Raw genomic sequence first — 22,295 nt, 5'->3', positions numbered from 1 at the left:
TTGGTAGCTAATCCCAATTTCAGAAACTCCTGGGTAGGCCACACACACAGATCCCTTCTGAGAGCCTCATAAGTACAACCTCTAATGCCAAATCTGAGTCCTGGGGTCGTTTTGCTGTGAGCACCTCTGGACCACTTTCCCCATGTCTTAGATGAAGGGAGCGACACCCAGGAAGGGGACGTGATAGACTATCCACAGTTACCAGCAGCTTCAAGGCCAGAATATGCTGGGGGGTGCTGGGCTGAAATGTGAGGTTGGGCCTCACTGTCAGTAGGTGGGGCCTGGGTGCTGCTGACAGTGGCCCTTAATGGGGCAGAAGGGACGGGTGCCAGGGGCTGGGCTAGTCTAGAAAAATCCCCTGCCTTGGAGGATTCCAGGAAAACACTCTGCCCTCCTCCCCCTCTGCACTTGTGGTCAGAGTCATGCCTCAGAGCCTTTGGGGACCCAGCTCAGCTCCTAACTTTCAGCCGGCTCCAGGACACCCGCCACCCCGTCCAGCCCAGCCCGCAGTCAGGGCTTGGCTGGGCCAGCTCAAATCTCGGGGGACCTGAAGGCTTATCCCAGCAGGCTGGGCCACACCAACTTGTGGGGGTGGAGGGGTTGCGTGGTGTTTGAAGGACTGGATCACCTCCAGAAGGCAGAATAGCCTCCATGTCCAGTCTCTAACAGGGCTAAGCAGGGTCGAGTTGCAACGGTTACCTCCCAGACTTTCCTTCTCAGCTCTTCGCCTCCTCAGGACCTCTCCCCAACACGGCCCCCTTTCAGGATGGGCAGAGGTCTGCACCCCCTGCTTTTGTTGTTATATGTGGATGTGGAGTGTGCCTTGCACACCTCTAAACGTCCGTTCCTAGGCCAGTGCAGGCCCTCAGGTGTGTTTCATTTTGCTCCTGTGGGACTTTTTAAAACTTTGAAGCCATTACCAACATTGAAAAATCCAGTGGTTTCACATTAAAATGGGACTTCCCAGCTTGCCTTGAGTGGGATCTCTCGGCCAAGGCTGAGCAGCAGCTGCCCCCTGTGACCAAGGCCCAGACTCACAGGTGGCCCCAGTCCCCACCAAGCCTAGTTGTCTCACACCAGGCTTCTGCACTCCTTCAGTTTCCTGAAGCATTTGAGTTTGCGGTCAGCTCAGACTGTCCCTATGCCTCTGCCCTTGGGCCCTGTGTCCCCTAAGGCCCTCAGGAGACCCCAGCCTGACTCTCCTCCAGGAACAGGACTTCCTGACAGGTCCTGAAGCTTCTCGCCTCTGTGGCCATTTCTTGCTGATAGTGAGATCCCACCTGCCTAAAGGATCCATCCCCCGCCCCAATCCTAAGCCTGGACTCACACAGGCCATGCTCCCGTCCACCCGGAGGTTCAAGGACAGCTTCCAGGAGGCCCTCCTCCCCAGTATGTCCATCCTGTCCTCATTTGGCTTCAAGGCACCACCTGCCTTAGAACCTGGTTCTAAGGGAGCAAGGGAGTGGGGGGCAGGGTTTGGTTCAAGGGGGTCCCCACTGCCCAGCCTGGGTGACAAGAACAGGGGACCTGTTCTGCTTTGGACCAGTGGCAATGCCAGGATGTTTAGGTGGTGGGTCTGAGTGGGAGAGATGGGCTGGCAGGGAGAACCAGAGGAGGGCTCTTGAAACTGCATTTCCTGGCAGGCTCACTGCGGTACTTCCTATGTTGTTTGCAGCAATGTTGGGAAAGCTGATGGGAGTGTCAGGGGGTAACCCCTCCCCCACGTGATCCACTTGATACCACCATGGTTCTGCATCTTCTGGGACCTGGGCTCAGGGGTAGGTGTCAGGTCTGGGCTCTAGACCTTCTGTGGCTTTGAGTCTGGAGACCCCTAGATCTGGGTCAAAGCCTTTCCCAGTGGCAGGCCCAGATGCCAGCCCTCCCCCATTGCCATGGCAGCAGGAGAGGTACCCATGCCAGCTTTCACCCCCTCTGGCCCTATGCCAGGCTGGGGCTTGGTTCTGCTTTCCAGACCCAGACCTGGCTTGGCTCTCTTTACAAGGCCTGGGGTCAGGCCCGTGCCAGCTGTTGGCCAACTCTTGGGGCTGGGTGCCGTGACCCCATTTCCTGGCCTGCGCTGTGGTGGGCAGGATGCTCCCGCCTGACGGAGCTTCTCAGGTAGCTCTGCCTGAGGCGAAGAAGACTGGCCTGACCTGTCAGAGAAGCCAGCCCTGCCCTCCTTGACTTCCTGCCCCCGCGGCCCTAGCACCTGAGTCAGTGGGCCAGCCGGCTGGGGCTCATGGGGCAGGTGCACAGGGGTGCCAGGTCAAGCCTCTTAAAGAGGTTGGTTTAGAGCATAGGTGAGCCATTGATGCCAGGGTGGAAACTGCAGGCCAATTTCCCATTTCTTGCCAAGGCAGCAGCAGGGTGACTAGAGTCCCCGCCCAGCCTACTTGCTCTCAGACTCTTGTTTTCCTTCCTCCTGCCTGTCTCCACACGGTGGCCTCTGCTCAGCACAAACCTGATCCTGTCCCTCTTCACTTAAGATGTGTCATTTGCTTCTTTATTGCTCATCCAATGGAGGGAGACAGAACCCTCCTCCTGATGTACTAGGCCCTGCTCTGTGTGACCTCTACCCACCCCATCCTGAGCCTCAGCCCCTCACCCTTACTGCCCAGACCACCAGCCATGTCGTTCTACTCCCTGTTCCGCAAACAGGCTGTGCACTTGCCTGCCACAGGGCCTTTGCATATGCTGCCCTTTCTGCCTGGAACTCTCTGCCCTTGACATGGTTGATTTCTCTTTAACCTTTGGGTCAAGAGAATACTCACTCCCCTGTGACCAGCCAGAGTCAGGCCCTTCTGCTCCCCGCTGTGTGTCCTCAGAGAGCTTTTCCTTCACGTGTTTGTCTGTGGAATTCTGTCTGCCTCTCACCCAGGCCGTGAGCTTTTGAGGCCAGAGGTGGGGTCTGCTGCACTCACCTTTGGTCACGCCTGCTGGCCCAGCTGAGGGCAGGGCGCAGACCAGCTCACCAAGGGAGTGGATGATTGTGGATGAACTAGTGGGTGAGTGAAAGTCCTGTTAGAACTGCTGAAGGGACTTGCGTCTGGCCCCACTGGCTCCAGCGTCAGTGTGGGGGACACCCAAGGTCACATGACCACGTTGTCCCCCTGCCCCCCTCTCCCCCACAGCAGGCAGTGGTCAGACCAGGTCAAGAGGGCAGTTCTGAGCCCAGCTCACCCTGCTGGGCCCAAGGTAATTAGAGGCTGTGTTACTCACAGGTGACCAGCCCAGGGCACTCCAGGAAGCTGTGGAGCCACCCAGGGACCCACCCAGCTTCCCAGTCCACTCTGTGACTCCCTTTCAGCTGGGTGGGGAGGGGTGGTGGGCAGCTGGCCGGGTAGGGGAGGGGGTGGGCTGGACCCTTTGTTGCCTGGGTGAGGGATGGAGGCAGCTGCCACAGCTGGGCGACCTCTGACTGCTGGGACCACAGTGAGGAGGACGGGGTTCCATTGGAGGATGAGTGTCAGCGTTGAGGTGGGGGTCTAGGCCCGTGGGTCCCCAGGGATGTGAGAGCAGGACCAGAAGACCAGGAGCAGGAAACAGAAACAGATGAAGACACCAGTCTGAGTTCTCCTGGGTGCCCCACATCCAGGAGACTCTGGGCCTGGAAAACAGCAGTCAGGGCTGGGGGCTGCAAAGGGGCCCTGCAGGGCCTGGGAGGGAAGGGGAGTGGTAAATCTCTGGAGAGCAACAGGTTGTTGGCCGAGACAGGCAACACAGAGCAGCAGGGGCTCTGGGGGCTTCCAGCCTCTGCCCCCGCCCCCAGGGCCCCACCTGGGGAACAGAGAACAGGGAGGCCAGGGAAGCATGGCAGGAAGGAGCCCCTGCTCCTGGCCCCTGGCTCAGGCTTGGGCACTGGGGCTCAGAGATGGTGCCTAGGGGAGTTCTGAGTCTCTAGGACAGCATCAAGGCCCAGGAGCAGGGGTGACTGAGGAGAGGGCCCCTAAACCTGGGTCCTGGAGTGCCCAGGCCGACTGTGCCGGGTGGGGATGGAGGGGGGTCCCCAGTTCCAGCACCCCTCTTACCTTCCCGGGCCTGGTGTTTAGGCTGGTGGAGGTGAGACCAGGGACAGAATGATGTATGTCGGGGGGCTTCCTGGAGCTCCTGAGCGTGGGAAGAGATCAGGGCTGAGGTGGAGAAGGAGGGGGCAGCTCCCCTGTGCCCAGGCCCAGCACGGTCCTGGGGTGAAGCAGCTGGGCAGACGGAGGACCTGGGAAAGAAAGGCTGGGACGTGAGGATGTGCTCAGCATGTCGGGAGCGCAGGGAGAGGAGGTGGAGGGTCCCTGGGGACCAGGCTGGATGCAACTGGAGGGGCTGCATCACTCCTGGCCACTGTTGTGCTTGGCCTGAGCCCCGATCTAGAGTCACGATGCTCTCAGCCCTTCCCCTGCCCCTTGGCCCCAATGACTGGCTGTATCCCTACGACAGACCGTCTCTCCCCCAGGTCTCTGATGCCCCTGCTGGATCCAGACTCCAGGCTCCTGGTCCTGGCGGGAAAGGTGAGGAGAAGCTCAAGCCCCCACCCATGTCGGCTGGTGCCCTCATTCGCCAGACCTGGCCCCGACCTTTGACCTGGCCAGCCAACTGGGAGAGTGGGGAGTGCAGGATGCTATCCACCCCGGAAAGGAGGAGCTAGAACAGTGCTGCCCAGACTCCACCCCTGCCAGGGGCTCCAGGCACACAGGGCTCCAAGTCTCCATTCCATGCAGTCGGGGTCACTCCCTAGAACGTCAGCTTCGTGAAGACAAGGCCGAGAATAGAGCAGAGTCAGCACACAGCAGGCACTTTGTCCTACTGAACGTATACCCCTGGTGCTCACTCCATGCTCCGTGATGATGAACAGGCGAGGCAGAGTCTACCAAGGGCTCAGCTCAGCGCCCAGCGCACATCAGCGCCCTGTAGACGTTGGCCATGGCTCTGTGACTCTGTCTTTGGGGAGGGACGGGGCGGCTGGAGCTAGAGCCGGGCAGCCCAGGCCACCAGCACAGTCAGCGAGCCGCACTTGGGTGGGGATCGTTTCAGGGCGAGAGTCAGCTGTACTGCTATGAGGTGGCCCCCCAGCAGCCGGCACTGAGCCCAGGTAAGCCCTGCTCCCCGCCCTGTCCCCCCTCCCCTCCCCGACCCACTCTGACTGTCCTCCACGGTGTCCCTGATAGTGACCCAGTGCCTGCTGGAGAGCGCGCTGCGGGGGGTGGCCCTTGTGCCCCGACGAGCACTGGCCGTCATGGGCTGCGAGGTGCTTCGCGTCCTGCAGCTGAGCGACACAGCCATCGTGCCCATCAGCTACCACGTGCCCCGCAAGGTGAGGGGGTCCTGCGTGAGGGACTGGGAGGGCCTGGGGGAGCCTGGGGGACTTGACCTCACTGCCTGTGTGCTTGTGTGCCACCAGGCTGTGGAGTTCCACGAGGACCTGTTCCCGGACACTGCAGGCTGTGTGCCCGCCTCCGACCCCCATGCCTGGTGGGCTGGTAGCAACCAGCAGGTAGGGCCAAGGCCTGGCTGACTGCTCCTGGCCTGCACCACCGGCAGCAGCCGCGTCCGTGGCACGTGGTCCAGCTGTGCACTAACTCAGCTGCCTGGTGTCCCCTATCCCCACACCAAGCCCTCCTGCCTCACCTGCCGGCCTCTACCCACAGGTGCAGAGGGTCAGCCTCCACCCAGCCTGCCGACCCCACCCCAGCTTCACTTCCCGTCTGGTGCCCCCTGCAGGGCCCACCCCGGAAGAGGCCCAGCCTGCAGAGACACCTGTGGGTGATGCGGACCCCAGCGTGAGTATCAGCATAGCCCACCTGGCTTCCCCGTTGCAATGCTGCAGCAGAGGCCCCGGGTCAGGGCAGGAGTGTGTGGCCTGCCCAATGGTCTCAGAAACGCAAGAAGCACAAGTGAAGAACCTCAGTGTTCTCAAAATTGAGCAAACGCTTAGAAAGTGAGACTTTCACATAAAAGCTGGATTTCTAGCTTCTCTTGAAAGGTCTTTTTTTTAAAAAGTAATTTATTTATTTATTTTTTTGGCTGCGTTGAGTCTTCCGTTGCTGTGCGCGGGCTTTCTCTAGCTGCGGCGAGCGGGGGCTACTCTTCGTTGTGGTACAAGGGCTTCTCATTGCGGTGGCTTCTCTTGTTGCGGAGCATGGGCTCTAGGGTGCATGGGCTTCAGTAGTTGTGGCACACGGGTTTCAGTAGTTGTGGCTCACGGGCTCTAGAGCGCAGGCTCAGTAGTTGTGGTGCACGGGCTTAGTTGCTCCGCGGCATGTGGGATCTTCCCAGACCAGGGGCTCGAACCCGTGTCCCCTGCATTGGCAGGCGGATTCTTAACCACTGCGCCACCAGGGAAGCCCCTCTTGAAAGATCTTGACCATTCAGGGCCCACCTTCCCAGGAGCAGCAGCTGCTACCTGCTGTCCCACGTGCTAACGCTCAGCTCACCCCGAGTTACCTCCTGCCCATCAGCGATTGCGTCCCCACCCCACATCCCACGGTGGGGCTTCCTGCCTACCCCAGTGTCCCAAAGTGATGACCCCGGCATCCCCTCTCTCTTTGGCTGACCACCCGCCTGACGGGGCTGCTGGCTGACCGGAGCTTCTCCCCCAGGAGGGCTTCTCCTCCCCTCCCAGCTTGCTGACCTCGCCCTCCACGCCCTCCAGCCTGGGGCCCTCGCTCTCCAGCACCAGCGGCATCGGCACCAGCCCCAGCCAGAGGTCCCTGCAAAGCCTGCTGGGTAAGTGCCTCAGCGCGGGGCTAACCCCCTACCACGGGAGCCCTGTCCACCCCCACCCCAGCCACCCTCCTCTGCACCCCAGTCCTGCCTCCCCCCACAGTCCCGCCCCCCCTCCTGGAGGAGTCACTTCTTTGCGGGATGAAGAGAGTCTCACCTGTAAGAGGGTGGCCTAAACGTTCCGAGATCCCTCAAGTCTCATTCTGGACGAGTTGTGTTGGCTGGACTGGCAGAGACCTGGGCACACAGCCCGCACGGTCCTTTGCTGAGGGGAGCAGGCAGCCCGGACTCAGGACTGGTCCGGGTCCTCCTGCAGGACAGCGTGGGGCAGGCAGGCAGGGCACCCTCACCTCACGTGGCTCCGTGTCCCTGCTGCCCGCCAGGCCCCAGTTCCAAGTTCCGGCACGCTCAGGGCACCGTCCTGCACCGAGACAGCCACATCACCAACCTCAAGGGGCTCAACCTCACCACACCTGGCGAGAGCGATGGCTTCTGTGCCAACCGGCAGCGTGTGGCCATGCCCCTGCTCAGCAGTGGTGGGCAGGTGGCCGTGCTTGAGGTGAGGGGCCCCACCCTGCCGCGCTGTCCCCATGTTCCTGCAGGACGCTGAGGGCGTCAGTTGCCCACACCAGCTCACATTCTCTAAGCACAAACCAAGTGCCCAGCATCCCATGTGGTGTGTGTGTGGAGGGGTGCTACTCTTATCCCCATTTTACAGATGAAAGCGGTGAGGCACAGAGAGGCTTAGTCACCTGCCGGGTCACACGCTGTGTAAGTGGTGGAGCTGGGAATTGAACCCAGGCCACCTGAGCCCCAAGCCTGAGCTGTTTCCACCACTCCATGCTGCCTCCCTCACTTTCCGGGGGCCTCATGGTTGGCACTTGGGGCTCAGAGCGCAAGGTGGCTGAGGCAGAGAGCTTGGGCCACCTGGTGGTGCATCATCAGCTGCAGAGGGTGTGGGCCCAGGCATGCTGCTTGCCCTGCAGCCCTGGGGACCGGACTCTCCTGCCCGTTACTGATGGGCCTCGGGGTGGGGGCACCTCCCACAGCTGCGGAAGCCCGGCCGTCTGCCCGACACAGTACTGCCCACGCTGCAGAATGGGGCAGCCGTGACCGATCTGGCCTGGGACCCCTTTGATCCCCACCACCTCGCTGTGGGTAAGGAGGCTGGGCACTGGGCTTGAGGGAGGGTCCCAGGGCCCTCAGTGGGAACAGAGAAGGGGGGCCTTGGGTCAGCAGTGATGAACCTGTGCTCTCCGCAGCTGGGGAGGATGCCAGGATCCGGCTGTGGCGGGTGCCCCCAGAGGGCCTTGAGGAGGTGCTCACCATGCCCGAGGCCGTGCTCACAGGTCAGGGGGGCCTGGCTGGGGGCCGGGGGGTGGGCGGTGGCTCCTGAGGGGCTCAGTGTCACCCCATGCCTCGCCCCCAGGCCACACGGAGAAGATCTATTCTCTGCGCTTCCACCCGCTGGCAGCTGACGTGCTGGCCTCCTCTTCCTATGACCTTACCATTCGGATCTGGGACCTTAAGGCTGGAGCAGAGCGGCTGAGGCTGCAGGGCCACCGGGATCAGGTAGGACAGCTTTGGGGGCAGGCGCCCAGCCACAGGGCAAGAGGCTGCTTCTCACGTCCCCACCTGCCCCCAGATCTTTGGCCTGGCCTGGAGTTCTGATGGGCGGCAGCTGGCCACTGTCTGCAAGGATGGGCACTTGCGGATCTACGAGCCCCGGGGTAGCCCTGAGCCCCTGCAGGTGAGCAGGAGGGGCTGGGGGTGGCCCTCAGACCTGGCGGGGGTCCCAGCTGGGCCTCATGTACTATATTCCAACAGGAAGGCCCAGGGCCTGAGGGGGCCCGTGGAGCCCGCATTGTCTGGGTGTGTGATGGTCACTGTCTCCTGGTGTCTGGCTTTGACAGGTGAGAACTCCGGGACCACTATTCCCATCCCCAGACTTCAGCAGCCATCTGTGCCCCCTCCCCCAGATACACATACACCTGTCAGGCATGCAGAAGCTATCCCCAACTCTCATTTATTGGACAGATGGATGGATGGATGGATATGTGGATGGATAGATGGATGGGTGCATGGGTGGATTGATGGGAGGGAAGGAGATGGGGAGGAATGAATCAACTAGGGGTCCAGAGGGATGAAAGCCATCCCTGCTGCAGAGCCCATATCTGGTGGGGATCAGACGAAGCACACAAAACACAGAACCAAGACTCCTGAAGAGGAGGTCCAAGGGATGGGCATTTGGTGCTCTCGAGGAAGGATCAGGGAGGGCCTCCTAAGAGAAATATCATCTGAACTGGGTCACAAAGGGGCTGGTAAACACAGACCCGGAGGAGAGGGCATTCACCTCTGGGTGGAGTGGCCCAGAAGGTGACCAGCCTGGCTGGAGCAAAGGGCCTGGAACAGAATGTGGGGAGAAAAGTCCAGACTTAGTAGCCATGGTGGCCATGGGACAGGAGTGTGCTGAGGAGGGGCAGAGGGGGCAGAGGTCCGGGAGGAGGCGGGGCGGCAGGTTAGAAAGCTATTGTATTAGGCCAGGCCAGTGGTTCTGAGGCTGGGTTAGGAAGGAGGATGGGCAGAGGCCTCTCCTCCCACCCCGAGGCCCTCAGGCCTCCAGCCCCACAAGATTGGGGGCCTTGCTGGGGTCCTTGCCATGCCCCAGGCCCCTCCAGCTCTGAGGACCTGCTTCTGCCCCCCTGCAGCCGAAGTGAGCGCCAGCTACTCCTGTACTCTGCTGAGGCCCTGGCCAGTGGCCCCTTGGCAGTGCTGGGGCTGGATGTGGCTCCCTCGACCCTGCTGCCCAGCTATGACCCAGATACCCGCCTGGTGCTGCTCACGGGCAAGGTGGGCTGGGGTGCACAGGCGGGGGCTTTGGGCAGGTGAGAGGAGGTGGGGGGAAAGGCAGCTAATGCTGCCTACCTCACTGTTGCCGTCCCCCCAGGGCGACACCCGCGTGTTCCTGTATGAGCTGCTCCCCGAGGCCCCCTTCTTCCTGGAGTGCAACAGCTTCACGTCACCTGACCCCCACAAGGTGAGCCCTCGCACACGCTCCCTGGTCCTCCTTCCGTAGGTGGGACCATGGGCTACCCGCCCTCTCGTGGCCATGTGCAGGACTGCAGGGGCCTGTGGGGCCCTTGAGTCACTGGGCCGGGCGGGGTGTGCCCAGCAGCCTCCGGAACTGGTTTTTAAACTCAACCATTGTTAAAAATTAAACTATGTAAGTTTAAGTTTTATGAACCCACAAATAAGTTACAGTAAAGACCAAGGCAATAGATACTTAATTTATCACTTCCTAATTATTTTACTTGACTTCACTATTATTTGTACTGTTGAGGTTATTTACATCTGTGGGCCCCGTCTGGCAGAAATACTGTATCATGGGCTGCTACTGCACATCTCTTCCCAAATCTGCATTCACCCGGTCATGTTAGTAGTGTGAAATTGGCATGGTGGGACTTTTCACACCATGGAAATAGGCAAACGCTACAAACCAGGGCATTTTCCCTCCAGAGAGCTAGTTGTTAAATATCACACCACTCTCCAGGGATAGGCCTTGGTCCTGATGGTCCTAAGTGAGGGGGCCCAGGTGCTCAGTGTGAGCTCTGGACTCCAGCCCCAGCTCGACTCCCCTGCCGCCCCAGGGCTTCATTCTCCTGCCCAAGACAGAGTGTGACGTGCGGGAGGTGGAGTTTGCCCGATGCCTGCGACTTCGCCAGACCTCCCTGGAGCCTGTCACCTTCCGGCTGCCCCGAGTCAGGGTGAGGTTGGGGGCCCAGCATGCCAACGCCCAGCACCCCCTGCCTGGCCCCTGTCAGAGGCTTTGGGGCCTGACTGGTCTTGTCACCAAACTGCCCCACTCACTGCTCTTTGGGGCACCTGTTCCCCTTACTCTGCTGACGTTCTGAAACTTGCAGAAACCTCAGATTGGGGTCCTGGGTCTTGCCATGCCCCCTTCCCAATGGATGCCTGTGTGCCCTAGGCCTCTGGTCAGTACCTCAGGGCAGCCCCTTCCTCCCTCCCTGCAGAAAGAATTCTTCCAGGATGACGTGTTCCCAGACACGGCCGTGAGCTGGGAGCCGGTGCTCAGCGCTGAGGCCTGGCTGGGAGGCGCTAACGGGCAGCCCCGGCTTCTTAGCCTGCAGCCCCCTGACATGACCCCAGGTAGGATGAGGGACTGGGCTGGGGGGGCAGGTAGGAAGCAGGGGAGTGGGTGGGGGTTGGAGAAAGGGGCAGAAGGCCCAAGTCCGAACCTCCATCCCTGCTGGCAATCAGAAACCTCTAGTGCTCCCAGGGATGGGGTGGTTGCTCTTCGGACTTGGTCTCTGAGCCCCTGGAGGGCAGGGCCCAGGGTCTGTGTTTCCATCACAAGCCCTCCACCCCCAACACACATGCGCACGTGCACACGGCCTGGTGCCGAGGGCAGGCCTTGTGAGCCGAAGTGCCACCTCTGGACTCTCTGCCATGGAATCCCCTAGGGGCTGGTACCAAGCGGTTAGGCCAGGAGGCCCCACCCAAGGGGCTCTCTGCTGCCTGATGCTTGTTGCTGTCCCACCCCAGTGAGCCAGGCCCCCCGTGAAGGCCCTGCCCGGCGGGCCCCATCCTCAGCACTCTACCTGGAAGAGAAGTCAGACCAGCAGAAGAAGGAAGAGGTAGGCATGGAAGAGGGCTGGCCGCTGGGGTCACAGGGTCCTGGCTGCTCCTGGTGACTGCCCTTCAGTTCTCTAGTCCAACCCAGATTGGGCAAGGAGCCAGTGTCACCCACTTGTCAGTTGGACAGGGAAGACCTTCCAAAGCCCTGAAGCTGACCGCTGCCGCCCCCAGGGCACAGGGCTCAGGAAGCCAGGGAAGGGTGGAAAGAGGCCCCACCCTAGCCTGGCCCAACCCAACCAGACCCAAGTGCGCTGGGGACCCTGGTGCATATTTGAGCATCTGAGGCAATATGTGGAGACAGCTGCCCTGTGACTCTCATGTTCCGTGTTACAGTCTGTCTGTCTCTGGTTCCCCCATCTCTGTCAAGGCATCTTTTTCAATGAAAACCATCAACTTTGTCAGGGCTCTAATGAAAATGATTCTCCCACAACCTTGAACCTCGGGGTTCCAACCTTGAGATCTGACATTCTTGGGGTCAGAAGTCCTGTTCCCTTCCCACCTCTTCTCCCGTCCCCTCTCCCAGCTGCTGAGTGCCATGGTGGCAAAGCTGGGGAACCGGGTGGACCCACTCCCACAGGACTCCTTCGAAGGTGTGGACGAGGACGAGTGGGTGAGTGGACGAGTGGGCCCTGCTGCCTGTCCCATCTCTCCCCGACTCACGCCTGCCGCATGCGCCACCCCCCTCCCCCAGGCCCTCTCAGCTCCCTCCCACTTCTTGGTTTATCTCCCCAGGACTAGCCTGCCCACCAGCCACCTCTAGCCTCACCTGCCACTGCCGCCTCCTTGAACCACCTGGTGCCCCTGCACACCTCACGTCTCACCCTCAAACTGGAAACCACCTCTTGGCCGGGGCACACCTCAGCCCAGAAGGCCTGGCTTCCTTTGGGTCTTGGGCATTTCCGTAGCCTCTGGGCCCTGCTGCAACCCCCATGGATTGTCCGCATCTCTGCGTTTTCTGGGACCAGCTGCTTCTCCTCAGCTGCCTGCTAGCATGTGGAGCCAGGGGCGTGGGGGTGGGGTGGGCGTGAGGGCTCAGTGGCATGTCCCTGGGCAGCCGCTGGGCTCCCTGTCCCCTCTACTCTGACCTGGGCTGGTCCCAGCTTGGGCTGGCTTCGCCCAGCACCTTCAGTTATCACATGCCGTCCTATCTTGCCTGCTGCTCCAGTTCTGGTCAAGGGCCTAGGGGGCTGGCCCCCCACCAGGCCGTTTGGAGCAGCACCAGCCTCAGGGGCCTGGGACCAGTAGCCCTGCTCCCCAAACTTGTAGCCAGGAGGAATGGGCATCACAGAGCTGATAGCCCAATGAAGGGGGTGTGAGCCCCGCAGGGAGTAGCCTGCACGTACCTTGGATGTTTTTAGCAATTAAACTTTTCTAAGCTGGCCACCTCTCGTGCCGCTGTGGTCTGTGGGCTGGCTAGAAGGGGAAAGGGACAGGAGTATGGGTGAGGTCGGTTTGGCCCTGGGCTCCCGCTTGTCCCAGGCCTCACTCTGCTCCTGCTGGGAATTCATTCATTCATCCAACACGCTAGTATCCGGCAGGGCTCTGGATGGCAGCTCCTGTAATGAACGGGAGAGACATGGCTTCTCAAGGCACTTAGTATAGTGTTAGTAGGCAGGGGTGAGCCAGACCATGTGCAAGTTCGCAAATAGACAGTGCAAGGAGGGCTGTGAAGTAGATAAACTATGTGAAAGGGAGGAGCCACGGGGATGCAGGGGGAGACTGGTCAGGGTCTGAGAAGCGACATTTAAGCTGAGAGCTAAGACCTGAAGGCCATAAAGCCATGGAGAGAGCCCTGGGAAGAACGTTTCAGACAAAAGGAAGGGCAGCCAGGGTGCTGAGAGAATAAAGAATTTGGAGAGTTGGAGGAAAGGAAAGAAGGGCAGTGGTCCAGAACATAGTAGGAGGCAGCCCGACTCTCATTCACTCAACAAACATTTGCTGAGTGCCTTCCATGTGCCAGCCACTCTTCCAGGTGCTGATGCCCAAGAGTGGAGAAAAGAGGTCAAAGTCCTGCCCTCCAGGAATCCACATTCTAGTGGGAGGGAACAGATAATAAACATAAAGATGAATGAATGGTATAATTTGATAGAATGTGGTAAGAGCTTCAGAAAAAAATAGGAGGGATCGAGAATGGAGGTTTATGGGTCTTCCCTGGTGGTCCAGTGGTTAAGACTCCAGGCTTCCACTGCAGGGGGCACTGATTTGACCCCTGGTGGGGAAAATAAGATCCTGCATGTCACATGGCGTGGACAAAAAAAAAAAAAAAAAAGGAGGTTTAAACCAAATACAAGGGGCTTCCCTGGTGGCGCAGTGGTTAAGAATCCGCCTGCCAATGCAGGGGACATGGATTCGAGCCCTGGTCTGAGAAGATCTCACATGTGCGGAGCAACAAAGCTCATGCGCCACAACTACTGAGCCTGCGCTCTGGAGCCCATGCCCTGCAACAAGAGAAGCCACCGCAGTGAGAAGCCTGTGCACTGCAACGAAGAGTAGCCCCTGCTCACCGCAACTAGAGAAAGCCCACTCCCAGCAACGAAGACCCAACGCAGCCAAAAAAAAAAAAAAAAAAAAGGACACAGAAGGCCACATGTAGTATGATTCCATTTCTATGAGACATCCATAGACGAGGAGGCAGATTAGTGGTCACGAGGGGCTGGGGGAGGGGGAAATGGACAGAGACTGCTCATGGGTATGGAGTTCCTAAGGCTGGGCTGAAAATGTTCTGCAACTAATGGTGATGGTTGCACAATTCTGTGAATATACTAAAAAGCACTGAATTGTGCATTTCAAAAGGGCAAATTGTGTGGTGTATGAATTCTCTCTCAATAAAGCCTGTATTAGAAAAGCAAAGGAATGGAGGACAAGTTGCGGCGATGGTAGGGCATCAGGGTGGCCTCACTGAGAAGGTGACATTGGAACAAAGACTTGAAGGAGGAGGGAGACGAGCCCTCCTTTCCAGACAGAGGGAACCTGGAATGAAACCTACTTTGAAGTTTCCTGTTTTCTTGAATATTTGTGAGAATTTGACGTCTTACTTATTATGTTTGTGAGGTGTTGTATGTTTATTGCATGTCTTTTAGTCCCAAATATTTTGGCAAAATGGAGGGAAGAAATAGCAACCCCCCCATTTGACCGGTGTTGTTCTGTTGCTCTTAGCGCCCCAGGATAAGCAGGAGGGCCAGAGGGTCCTGAAACCGCCCATCAGTAGCCTCCGGTGGTCGCCGGAACGCGGGAGGCTGAGGCAGGCCCCGCCCCGACTCCGCCCACGGGCCATAGGTCTCCGCCCACGCCCCGCCCTTTCAGTTTGAAGCAACGCGCATGCCCAGCGCACGCGCTATTCGCAGCTTCTCTTGAACTTTGACCCGCCGGCCGCCCTTGAGCCGGGGCCGAGGGGCCGGCAAGCCGGAGCCCGTGCCCCCGAAGCAGAGTGGCCGCCATGGTGAGGCATGAGGAGGGGAGGGGAAGGGAGGCAGTTTCGGGGCCGGGGCTGGGAGCTCCGGCCGGACTGCGGGCGCCGCGCGCCACCTGCGTTCCTGGCGGGGAGCGGGGACCGGGGTGTCGCAGCCGGGGGTTATTGAGGCGGGCGCTGGCGACCTCGGGGCCAGGGAGAGCCTTCTGGCTGGAAGGCAGGGCGGGTCTGGCGGGCCGGGAAATACCGAGCAGATGCGATCGCCGTGTGCGCCAGCCACGTGCCGGCAGCCCAAGGTGGAGGTAAGTCCGGCCCGCGAGCCCCTGCTCGGTCCTCGAGCTAGTTGATGGTGTCGCCCTATTATCGTCCCCATTTGAAAGCTGGTGAAACGGGCTCCGGGACTTTCACGAGGAAGTGGCAGAACTGGGACTTGAACCAGACCCTGCAACACCGAAAACTGAGCGTTTCTGCGGTACCATTGGCACCCAGGGCCAGCCCACAGATCTGGGCCACACTGGCTGCGTCAGGTCACCTGGGGAGCTTTAAAAGTGCAGGGTCCTGAGCTCTATCCCCGGATAGAGGATTGTTGAGTGATTGAGGCAGTGGGTTTGGGGAGCCACTTCTTAACTAATAGTGTTAAGGATAAGGTAAGAGCTTACAAGTGCCAGGCCCTGAGCTGAGGCTTATGTAGATTCCCATTTAATTCTAAAAAAGTCGGTGCTCTCATTGTCCCTGTTTTACAGATAAACAATCTGAAGCTCAGGGCATCTGACTTTTCCAAGGTCATCCCAGTTTTGAGCCCAGCTCCTGTGTCCTCAGACTACACACTTAGCACCCATTGTTCCTGCCTTGTAATAGTCACTGCCATTTTCTGAGGACCCCGCCCCCCACCCCAGCTGGGTCCTTCACACACATTCCTGCATGTGGCTCTGGAGGAGTTGGTACCTTAAAGGAGAAAGCAGGCGAGTCCGTAAAATAGGACAATATTAATAGGAAAAGAAAGACAGTGATATGGGAGGGTAGAAATGGGTGGAGCCTGGAAAGGTTTCACCCAGGGGAATGGAGGTGACATGAGCTAAGTCTTTTTTATATATATATATAAATTTGTTTATTTTATTTATTTATTTTTGGCTGCGTTGGGTCTTCGTTGCTGCGCGGGGCTTTCTCTAGTTGCAGGGAGCAGGGGCTACTCTTTGCTGTGGTGCGCAGACTTCTCATTGCACTGGCTTCCCTTGTTGCAGAGCACAGGCTCTAGGTGCGCGGGCTTCAGTAGTTGTGGCACACAGGCCCAGTAGTTGTGGCTCACAGACTCTAGAGCGCAGGCTCAGCAGTTGTGGTGCACAGGCTTAGCTGCTCCACGGCATGTGGGATATGTGGGATCTTCCCGGACCAGGGCTTGAACCCGTGTCCCCTGCATTGGCAGGTGGATTCTTAACCACTGCGCCACTAGGGAAGCCTGACATGAGCTAAGTCTTGAAGGATGTTGGGATTAGACAGTATTGGAGTAGGAGAGAGGATGTTCAGTGGGTTAATGGGTATGGAGTTTTGGGGAGATGGATAATGAAAATGTTATACAGCTCTATGAATATCCTAAAAAGTGCTGAATTGTGCACTTGAAAAGAGTGACCTGTGTGGTGTATGAATTCAGAGTAAAGAAGTAGGGGAGCCGATCCTGGAGTAGATGGTGTGGCTGCAGTACGTGATGTGGAGAGCCATGAGGGGAGAGAAAAAACTAGAGAAGTCATTTGTAGCCAGAGCTGGGGATGCCAAGCTGGGGGTAGACTGAATTGGCTGGCAGTGGCAGCAGAGGTAGGGTATTGTGTGCGTGTTTTGGGAGGATGGCCAGAGCCCTCCTTCAGCAGAGGGAGTGGGAGGCATTTGGAAGCCCTGTCAAGTGTCACATTCATTCAAATATGTATCGGGCACCTGCTGTGCTAGCCACAGCCCAGGCCCTGGACATATCATGACAGATGTGACAGTTGTGGTCCTGACCTCCCTCCTGCCTAGTTGTGATGCCAGCAGCTGTTTGCAGGGGCCCTGGGTGAAGAGAGCCCCCTTTCTATCTCCATGCATCCTTGAGAAGAGGGTGAGTCAGTGGCTGTCTCTGCCCACCAGCCCAAGGAACTGTGCCTTGAAGGGAACTTTGCACATCCATCTGTCCAAAGCCAGGTTGCCTTCTTGATGCACTTCACACAGGACAAACCACATTCCTTAGGGCTTCCCAACCCCCCACGCTGCCTGGGGCCCTGCCCCAGCTGCAGGGCTTTGGTCCCGCATTGTGCCATGTTGCTCTCCAGGCAGGAAAGCATATGTGACATCTGCAGTGTCCCAGGCGTGGAGTCTCATGGCTCTGACCTCTAATCCTTGACCATCAGCTTGGCCTGAGTTGGATGCTGTGTTGGCCAGTTGCTCTTGCCCAGGGTCTTCAGGCCCGAGCGTCAGTCAGTGGATTATGGGGTGTTTTAGGGCTTTCTGGGAGAGGCCTCAGCCAGTAACTGTCTTCATCCCCTGTGGTAGCTGCAGCTGGCACAGCTGTGCTCCCCATGAATCCTCAGCTCTGAGCACAGCTGACCCACCTGGCACTTGGTAGGCATCTGGGTATTGAGGAGGTAGCTGAGAAGCTTGGCTGCACCTCTGATCTCTAGATCATTCAGCACCAAGCAGGATCTGGTCTGGAAGCAGAGGCAGCTGTTGAGCTACTCTGGACCTGCCACTGTCAGGTGTCCACTTTTTACATGCCTTGCCTCCTGAGGGCCTTAGCCCTCCTATAAGGGGGGTATTATTCTCCCCATTTTGCAGATAAGAAAACTGAGGTTCAGAGAGGTTGAGTGATTGCCAGGGCCACACAGCTGGCAAGAAGCAAAGCGGGGACCCAGGTTATGTCAGCCTGACTGAAGCAGCCTTCTCACTTCTCTTCCACGCTGCTTCCAGCTCCCTGGGAATGTAACCCAGCATTTTGCAGCTTTTTCCCCTGAGGAATTAGACCATCTATCAAATGAGCTGCTGTGTTGGGCGGAGCTTTGTTACTCTCCAGTGCCTGGCCAGTGTCAGGTTTTGGGAAACAAAGAGTAGTAATAAATGAAAATCAACATTTATTGAGCACCTACTATATTATCACGGTCTGAGCCAGGCACTTTATAAGCATTATCTCATTTAATCCCCGTGACAGCCCTATTGTTGGCCACAATAAGAGAGGAAGCTGAGGCTCGGGGAGACTGGGAACTTATCCAGGGCACACAGCTGTCATTTGCACACAGGTGATCCCAGAGCTTGCCTGTGTAACCTCCACATCACTGCCTCCCCCCAGGAGATGCCTCCCGCAGGAACCTTGGTAGCTGCGGTGGGTGGACCAGGCAGCTCCCTTGGATGGCTGGGGTAGCCTCTGAAACTTTGCAGGAAGCCCAGCCTGCCCTGCAGCTATGGAGCTCTGGCAGCAGGAACCACGGGCAGGGGGTGGTGGGGGAGCTGCTCAGTTAGAGCTTCAGCTCTTAACGTTCATTATTTAGCAACAGTCACCACCTGGGCAGAGAAGTAAACACCTGAGTACGAGGCAGTGCAGGCAGGCAGTGTGATGGGGCTGCTGTCAGGTGTGGCAGCAGAAGGGGGTGTGGTCGGAGGCCTGGTGGGAATTCCTGGCCAAGGGAACACTCGGAATCACCTGCTGGCCTGTCAGCCTCTCTGTCCCTCAGACAGGACCAGCTGTCCATCTCAGAGCCTCCTGCCCAACTTGGGAGAGGCTTTAGGCAAGCAGGGGTTGGGGGAGAAGCCAGGTGAGACTTTCCCATCTGAAGCAGATCCTCGTTAGTCTATTCACCCCAGTGCAGCACCTGCAGCCCCACCCCTCCCTCTGATCACTGGAGAGTCTTCATGGTGTGAAATACGGGGCTTACGAAATTTCCACCCACTTGTGAAATCCAAACCCACTTCCCATGTATCAATCCCCGCTAATGGCCCAGAACTGCATCCCACCCCGCCCGTTAGGGAGGTCAGCAAGGTCAGTTCTGGAGTCGGGCTTCCACTGGAATCTAACAAGCCCCTCTTCGGCCTCTGGGTTGGGTCCTGATCCTTGTCATGTTGTGCAGTCGCCCTCCCTGCAGACCCTGGGATTCTGTGTGAGGTGGGCAGCCTGGGGATAGCTGATAGCACTGGCTATGGGTTTTCTGCCCATCTTGCCCCAGGTCCTAGTTGTGTGTCCTCATGTTGGTCACTAAACCCCTCCGTGTTTCAGTGTCTTGAGTTGTTGGGATTCGATGGCACAATAGATAGAATGTGTTTGTCACAGTGCTCAGCACCCTGGCTAAGTCCATTCTTGTTGGAAACCACTTGGATGTGCCACGTGAGCAGTGGTGACCTGCCGCGAGCATTCTCCGGGTGTCCTCCACGCACCCACGTTTGTACCATCTCACACACACATGCTGTCTGTTTGTCATCCTTGGTCACAGTAAGATCTGTATGTTTCCCATCTCACCCGCCTGCCTCATCTTACCTCCTACTATTTTACAAGACCTCTGGGCTCTTGGCTGCTCCCACACATCCCCTACACTTTCTCCCAGTGGGGCTCACCCTGGTCCCCCTGCCTAGAAATCCCCCATTTTCCCATCAAGATTCTACCTGCCAGGAGAAGTGCCGTTGCCTCCCAGAGTCTCCCTGTCCTTCCTGAGGTGTCCCTCCGGTGCCTTTCCACGCCTCTGGTCATGCTTGATGAGATGCCCCACTTGTCTCCGTGGTGCATTGGCCCACGCGGTCTTGGGGTAGAAGACGCTCGCGCTGCGCTGCAGTGGAGGGTTTCCCGCAGGGCCGGGTCCTGGGTATCTTTGTGGTCGCGGTGCTGACTCTCAGGCAGGGTTTGAGTGAAGGAGTGAGCCGGTGGAGGAACAGGGGTTGGCCTGCTCTCCCTCACCACTTGGTCCCTTCTGTGTTTGTCTAAATGCCCGCCTAGTGGGCTTTGCTCCTTGAAAGTGGAGGGTATTTTGCTCTTTCGTTGTGTTGATTGGAACTGACTTGAATAGTGCGGGGAGAATTAGAATGGCACTGCGTTTCCCCACCAGTAAAGGTTGGACCAGCCAAGTACAAGAAGCAGCTGGTGGTGGCAGAGTGAATGGTGGGTCTGGGACCGGCCCTGAGTTCTGGTTCCCAGGTCACTTTGCCTTGGCTCCTGTCCGCCTCTTCCAAAGGACGAGGGAGAGTCCCGTCTGCCTCTGGGGACTCTCTTGGGTCCCCCCCACCTTCCCCGGGCCTGCTGTCCCACGAGCACCCAAAGCAGAAGCTTTTTATCAGGGTGCTTTGGAGGAAGTGGTCTATGGCTGCTGCTGTGAGCCTCCTTGCCTCAGCAATCCAGAAGTCTTGTCGCACAGCCACCACTTCCAGGGTCCATCACTGGGGGCTCTGAGAATGCAGCCTGCTAATAGGTGCCTGCTTTGCTCACAGGCCAAGTACCTGGCCCAGATCATTGTGATGGGCGTGCAGGTGGTGGGCAGGGCCTTTGCCCGGGCCCTGCAGCAGGAGTTTGCAGGTAAGCTTGGGCCTCTGTCTCCTTGGGCTGGGAGATCCTGCCTGGCTCAGATTTTCCCAGTAGCTCTGGGCTCCTCCCTCACACTGGGCCAATTGTGAATGCAAGGGCCCTCTGTGGGCTGGGGTTCTGGCAGCTCAGGTAGCCTGGGGCACTTCCCGTTGTGGGGCAGTGCTACTAGATCTTGGGACGATCCCATAAAAGGGAGACCTGATGGGCGTGAGCATCCGGCCAGAAATGGGCACACTGGCCCTCCTGGCCGCCTGTTTTTGTAAATAAAGTTTTTTTGGAACAGCCATACCTCTGGCTGTTTTCAAGGCAGAGTCCAGTAATTGCAACACAGACTAATTGGCCTGCAGAACCTAAAATACTCATTCTCTGACCCTTTAAGAAAAAGTGTACTGGCTCCTGAATCTAGAGGCGTTGAAAGGGAAGAGGTCACCCGAGGCAGCCTGCTTTGGTGGCCTAGGTAACCGCAGGGCAGAGCCATGCTGCCTCCCCCTGCTCGCAGCTTCACTCTGTTCCCCATAGTAACCTAAACTCCCCAACTTGCGATGCACCCAGGAGGTGGAGGCCAGGGGAGAGAAGAGGGACAGGGTCATCTCACGGTCTAGGTTGGGGACCTGATGCCAGGTTTGACCAGCCCCTGCCCCTGTCCTCACTTTACTACCCCCCACCCCCAAAAAATCCACTCCTGGAGAAGAGATGCCCTCTGGCCCGGCTTGTCTCCTCCCCCACGCCACCTGGCAGCGGTGAGCTGCCCACGTGGAAGGCCCGGGGGAGCTCCAGGCTGCTGAGTGCCGAGTGCTCACCCGTGTGTCCACACAGCCAGCCGGGCAGCAGCTGACGCCCGGGGACGCGCGGGACACCAGTCTGCAGCCGCCTCCAACCTCTCCGGCCTCAGCCTCCAGGAGGCACAGCAGATTCTCAACATCTCTAAGCTGAGCCCTGAGGAGATCCAGAAGGTGAGGCCACCAGGCCAGCTCCGAGACAAGCAGAGCAGAAGTGGGGATGGGGCGGCAGGCCACCAGCGTTGGGAGGGGGGATGGGGGCGGCAGAAACGGGCAGGAGCGGGGGCTCTGGCTACGGCCAGCTTGGATTCGAAGAAGCCACTGTCCCTTGTCAGTGTTTAGGCCACAGGTAGCGGTGGCAGAGGCGTGGGCCTCCCTCAGTGGGCACCTGTCCGCTTCTCCGCCCCTCAACGGCTCCGGGTGCCGTAGCGCGGCGGAGGGGGCGAGCCCTTTCGCTTTCCTTTTTGTCATCTCCTAGCTTCCCCCGCCTCTGTAACCCAGGGACCCTCACCGTCTCCCCTCCTCTGCAGAACTACGAACACCTATTCAAGGTGAACGATAAATCCGTGGGTGGCTCCTTCTACCTGCAGTCAAAGGTGAGTGCTGGGAGGAGGGCAGGCCGCGGGGCTGCTTCTCACTGGGCCTCCCTCGTTTCCAGGCAGTTCAGAGCTTGGCAGGAGAAAGGTCCCTGGGGCGCAGGGAGCCCCCTGAACTGCCAGTCCCTCAGGGCTGCCAGCTCCATGTGGCCCAGCCAGTGGGGCTGTGTTGGCCTGGGCCCTGTGTCACCCTGGACAGTGGTGCCCCCAGCAGCCGAGGCCTTGAAGGGTAGAGTGCTGGAACCAGCTCTCAGCTCCCAGACTCAGTCAGTGCGTCCCCAGGCCCCTCTGTTTATATTCTGCTCAGGCTGTTACCTCTGACCTGCCCACTGCTCTCCAGGAAGCTGGAGCTGGACCCGGGGAGGGAAGGGGCCATCCTGCCTAACTGTTTGTGACTCCCTCCCCAGGTGGTGCGAGCGAAGGAGCGCCTTGAGGAGGAACTCAGAATCCAGGCCCAGGAGGACAGAGAGCGAGAGCAGCCGCCCAAAACGTGACCAGTCAGTGCCTCACACCCCACCCGCCCACCTCTAATTTATAGCTCGGTAATAAATGTCTTTTCTGTATTTCTTGAGTGCGCACATCCAGATTCCAGAAGGCAGGCTGCTCTTCCCGCCAGCCGT

General features: G+C 58.7%; 1 protein-coding gene across 5 annotated transcripts in view; it reads left to right on the top strand.

Annotated features, from left to right (window-relative positions):
• The window catches only part of LOC309614152 (mitochondrial import inner membrane translocase subunit TIM16), a 67,387-nt gene extending 45,151 nt beyond the window's left edge, over positions 1 to 22,236 (top strand). The window contains exons 10-31 of one of the 5 annotated variants that reach the window (XR_014236046.1): positions 4,448 to 4,502; positions 5,026 to 5,083; positions 5,160 to 5,305; positions 5,393 to 5,485; positions 5,640 to 5,771; positions 6,591 to 6,717; positions 7,098 to 7,273; positions 7,764 to 7,872; positions 7,977 to 8,063; positions 8,144 to 8,286; positions 8,360 to 8,464; positions 8,542 to 8,627; positions 9,423 to 9,564; positions 9,662 to 9,751; positions 10,362 to 10,478; positions 10,746 to 10,881; positions 11,278 to 11,369; positions 11,894 to 11,980; positions 20,207 to 20,291; positions 21,117 to 21,253; positions 21,558 to 21,675; positions 22,083 to 22,236. Coding sequence is in view for 3 of the 5 variants with exons in the window: in XM_082362072.1 (XP_082218198.1) it covers positions 4,448 to 4,502; positions 5,026 to 5,083; positions 5,160 to 5,305; positions 5,393 to 5,485; positions 5,640 to 5,771; positions 6,591 to 6,717; positions 7,098 to 7,273; positions 7,764 to 7,872; positions 7,977 to 8,063; positions 8,144 to 8,286; positions 8,360 to 8,464; positions 8,542 to 8,627; positions 9,423 to 9,564; positions 9,662 to 9,751; positions 10,362 to 10,478; positions 10,746 to 10,881; positions 11,278 to 11,369; positions 11,894 to 11,980; positions 20,207 to 20,291; positions 21,117 to 21,253; positions 21,610 to 21,675; positions 22,083 to 22,169 (2,356 nt within the window). In the remaining 2 variants the exon portion in view is untranslated. Of the gene's footprint in view, positions 1 to 4,447; positions 4,503 to 5,025; positions 5,084 to 5,159; positions 5,306 to 5,392; positions 5,486 to 5,639; positions 5,772 to 6,590; positions 6,718 to 7,097; positions 7,274 to 7,763; positions 7,873 to 7,976; positions 8,064 to 8,143; positions 8,287 to 8,359; positions 8,465 to 8,541; positions 8,628 to 9,422; positions 9,565 to 9,661; positions 9,752 to 10,361; positions 10,479 to 10,745; positions 10,882 to 11,277; positions 11,370 to 11,893; positions 11,981 to 12,102; positions 12,308 to 13,708; positions 14,810 to 20,206; positions 20,292 to 21,116; positions 21,254 to 21,557; positions 21,676 to 22,082 lie in introns of those variants that run through there. The other 4 variants (XM_082362072.1, XR_014236047.1, XM_082362073.1 and 1 more) reach the window with 4 other exon arrangements.
• Positions 22,237 to 22,295: the final 59 nt, after the last annotated feature.

Source organism: Balaenoptera borealis (genome assembly GCF_965194805.1).
Source record: "Balaenoptera borealis genome assembly, chromosome: 16".
NCBI lineage: Eukaryota > Metazoa > Chordata > Mammalia > Artiodactyla > Balaenopteridae > Balaenoptera > Balaenoptera borealis.
The sequence above is the reverse complement of the archived record's forward strand: the minus strand, read 5'-3'. Positions and strand labels throughout refer to the sequence as shown.